We start from the raw sequence: 2562 nt of genomic DNA on the forward strand, positions 1-2562 counted from the left end.
CATTATGAGCTGCTTTATTCAGTTTGCCTTTCCGTGTCCTCCACGTCACCTTTCCTTCAGCTTGTAGCTGTATGACGTCACTTCCGGGTACAAAACCACAACCGCTTGATTTTTTTTAGGGCTAAGCGTTGACAAAATAGCTCCGGGTCTTTTTAGGTATTCTTAATCCCATTGGGCCTAATGAGTGTACTAAACCCTCACAGAGGGTTTGATGGTGGTGGACCGTTGTCACTGTGCACTCCCCCGCGGGTGTGCGACCGAATCTGACGCTCCGCGGTAGGCGGTTCAGTGCCTGTTCCTGGCCAATCGGCGGTGCTGCGCTGCTAACTGCCCAATCAGGGGCTCTGTTATATGAAGGTACGCGTCGCCGCAAACATCGCGAGATTTTACTTACGACGCCGCCATAAGAATTTCCTGCGCGGGGCCTTGGTCCCCACTGTACATAGCGTCGGGCTTGGGGGCCACGGGGAGGCCCGGGACCCTCAGATCCAGGAATGGTGAGTTCCGCTGGCACCGGGCCCCGCCTGTCTCTCGCCCCGCGGCAGCACTGCCCGGGAGAGGGAGGGTCGGGACCGCGGCCGACTGCGGCTCTGGCTGCGATCTCTGCGGTGCGGAACTGAATGTCGGGGAGGAAAAGCTTCAGACAGTTTCTGTTTCCCTGGCTGACGGAGCTCGGAGTCTTCCGCCGCGGCCTCTCGAGGAGCTGCGACTCCCAGTCCGGTTCCCGGCTTGAGCTTGGTCGGGATGGCTGGAGCCGGGCGGGGCCTCCGCAGTGGGGCGGGAGCAGAGTCAGGCCCGAGGCGCACGCCGGCCCCCTGCGGGGCGGATGCTGGCGTTCCCGGCGTCCTGGCGGATGCTGTCCCTACCCTCCTTCCCGTCGCTCCCTCCCCTTGAGCCAAGATACCTTTCTGTTGGCCAGGTTGGGCTTGAAATTGGACGCCTCCAGTCTCAGCCTTCCTGAGCACTAGGATGACAGGCGCGTTCCACCTGTTCTGGCTTGAGGTTTTTTTGAGAATATGACGAGCTGATGGGTCCTCAGCTCGCTCGTCTGTTGGGGGCTGGTACCACATTTCAGGATGGTGTCCTGAGGCAGGGGAGATAGCTCAGGGGCTTAAGCGCCTGCCTGGCAGACGCAAGATCCTGAGTTTGATACCCCCTTACCACAAAAGAAAATATTCAAATGACAGAACTAAACAAAAAAGGGGATACAGACGAATGTCCATTTTGTATCTGTGTATTCAAAATGGTTAGGATAGATATATAGTTACATTCTCTTAATGAATAGAGGGATCTGTTCTAATAGTGTTTGTAAATAGGATATCATGTCTGCATCTTGTACAGCAAATAACCACTAGAAAGAGAGTATACAATGTGTTAATTACTAAAACTGACCTACCAGTTTGATTTGAAACTGTCTCATTGCTATTTGTTTCTCAGAATTATGGGAAAAAGGAAAAGCAAAAAGCAGGTGACCTAGATGGTCACTTTGGTGATCCAAGATGCTTCCATGGCTATTGGTCTAGTGGCTGTCAGGCCCTGGATCCTGGCAGGCAGTAGGAGTAGAAGGATGGGGCTTTTCAGGGATATTGGGCCAGGAGGAATCTCCTGTTGTACTTTTCACACAAACAGGTTCCCCTTTGGGAGCTTAAGACTTTCCTACCGCACCAAAGGTTCCATTCCTTGCACTCATTAGTGGTACCAGTAATTAGGTGATGATATTGAGAGGATGAGGTGGAACTGATTTCTGGCCGCTGGACTCTCTCAGACTCATGAACTAGGAAAACTCACCCAGTTGAGGTGTCAGAACCACAAATTACCATTCACTTTGGGCAGACATTAGTCACAAAGCAGTGTACAGGCACTGTGGGGCTGATATGAAGAGAAAGGTGACCTCACTTGGTGCTTAAAGCTTTATTCAGACATGTTTGACTTCTAGTTCTATGCCAACTGCCCCAGCATTTGTTATCCTCAAAATAAATAAACATGTTGGGCTTTAGATTTTCAGAATAGATGCTATAAAATATATAATAGGCTAGTTACAGTAGATTTCAAGGGAAAACATTACATTTAGCCTTACATTTTGTTACCATTTTTAATTTTATTCTCAGGCATGGTGCCATACACCAATAATCTCAGCTACTTGGTTTACATCAAAAGGATTTCATACTTCATCCTAGCCTGAGTGATGTCAGAAGAACCTACCTCAGATTTCAAAAAGTGAAAAGGGCTGGGTTAAAGCTCAACACTCCCTAGGTTCAATCCGAGATCAGAAACAAAATTTTATTTACAAGTTTTATTTCTTTTTTACAGTATATACAGTATATGTTCTGTTCTTTTTTGAGGGGTGGGATGCACTCACCTAGAATTCTAAAGCTTAATCTTTTTTTTTCAAAGTTTTATTGATAAACATATAGCAATGAGACAGTTTCAAATCAAATCGAAAGTATAGTTTCAACAAATAATATACTGCATATATTCTTCTTAGTGGTTAATTGCTGTACAAGATGCAGACTTGTGATCCTACTTACAAACACCATTAGAAAAAATCATTCTATTCATTAA

General features: G+C 47.5%; 1 protein-coding gene across 2 annotated transcripts in view; it reads left to right on the forward strand.

The window, feature by feature from the left end:
- The first annotated feature begins 342 nt into the window (after nucleotides 1-342).
- Nucleotides 343-2562, forward strand: part of LOC101593194 (zinc finger protein 14-like) — a 13550-nt gene continuing 11330 nt past the window's right edge. The window contains exon 1 of one of the 2 annotated variants that reach the window (XM_023708074.1): nucleotides 343-497. In XM_023708074.1, coding sequence (XP_023563842.1) covers nucleotides 495-497 — 3 coding nt within the window. In that variant the 5' untranslated portion in view covers nucleotides 343-494. The remainder of the gene's footprint in view (nucleotides 498-2562) is intronic. The other variant, XM_023708076.1, reaches the window with a different exon arrangement.

Source organism: Octodon degus, unplaced genomic scaffold (assembly GCF_000260255.1).
Source record: "Octodon degus isolate 3935 unplaced genomic scaffold, OctDeg1.0 scaffold00328, whole genome shotgun sequence".
NCBI classification, from domain to species: domain Eukaryota; kingdom Metazoa; phylum Chordata; class Mammalia; order Rodentia; family Octodontidae; genus Octodon; species Octodon degus.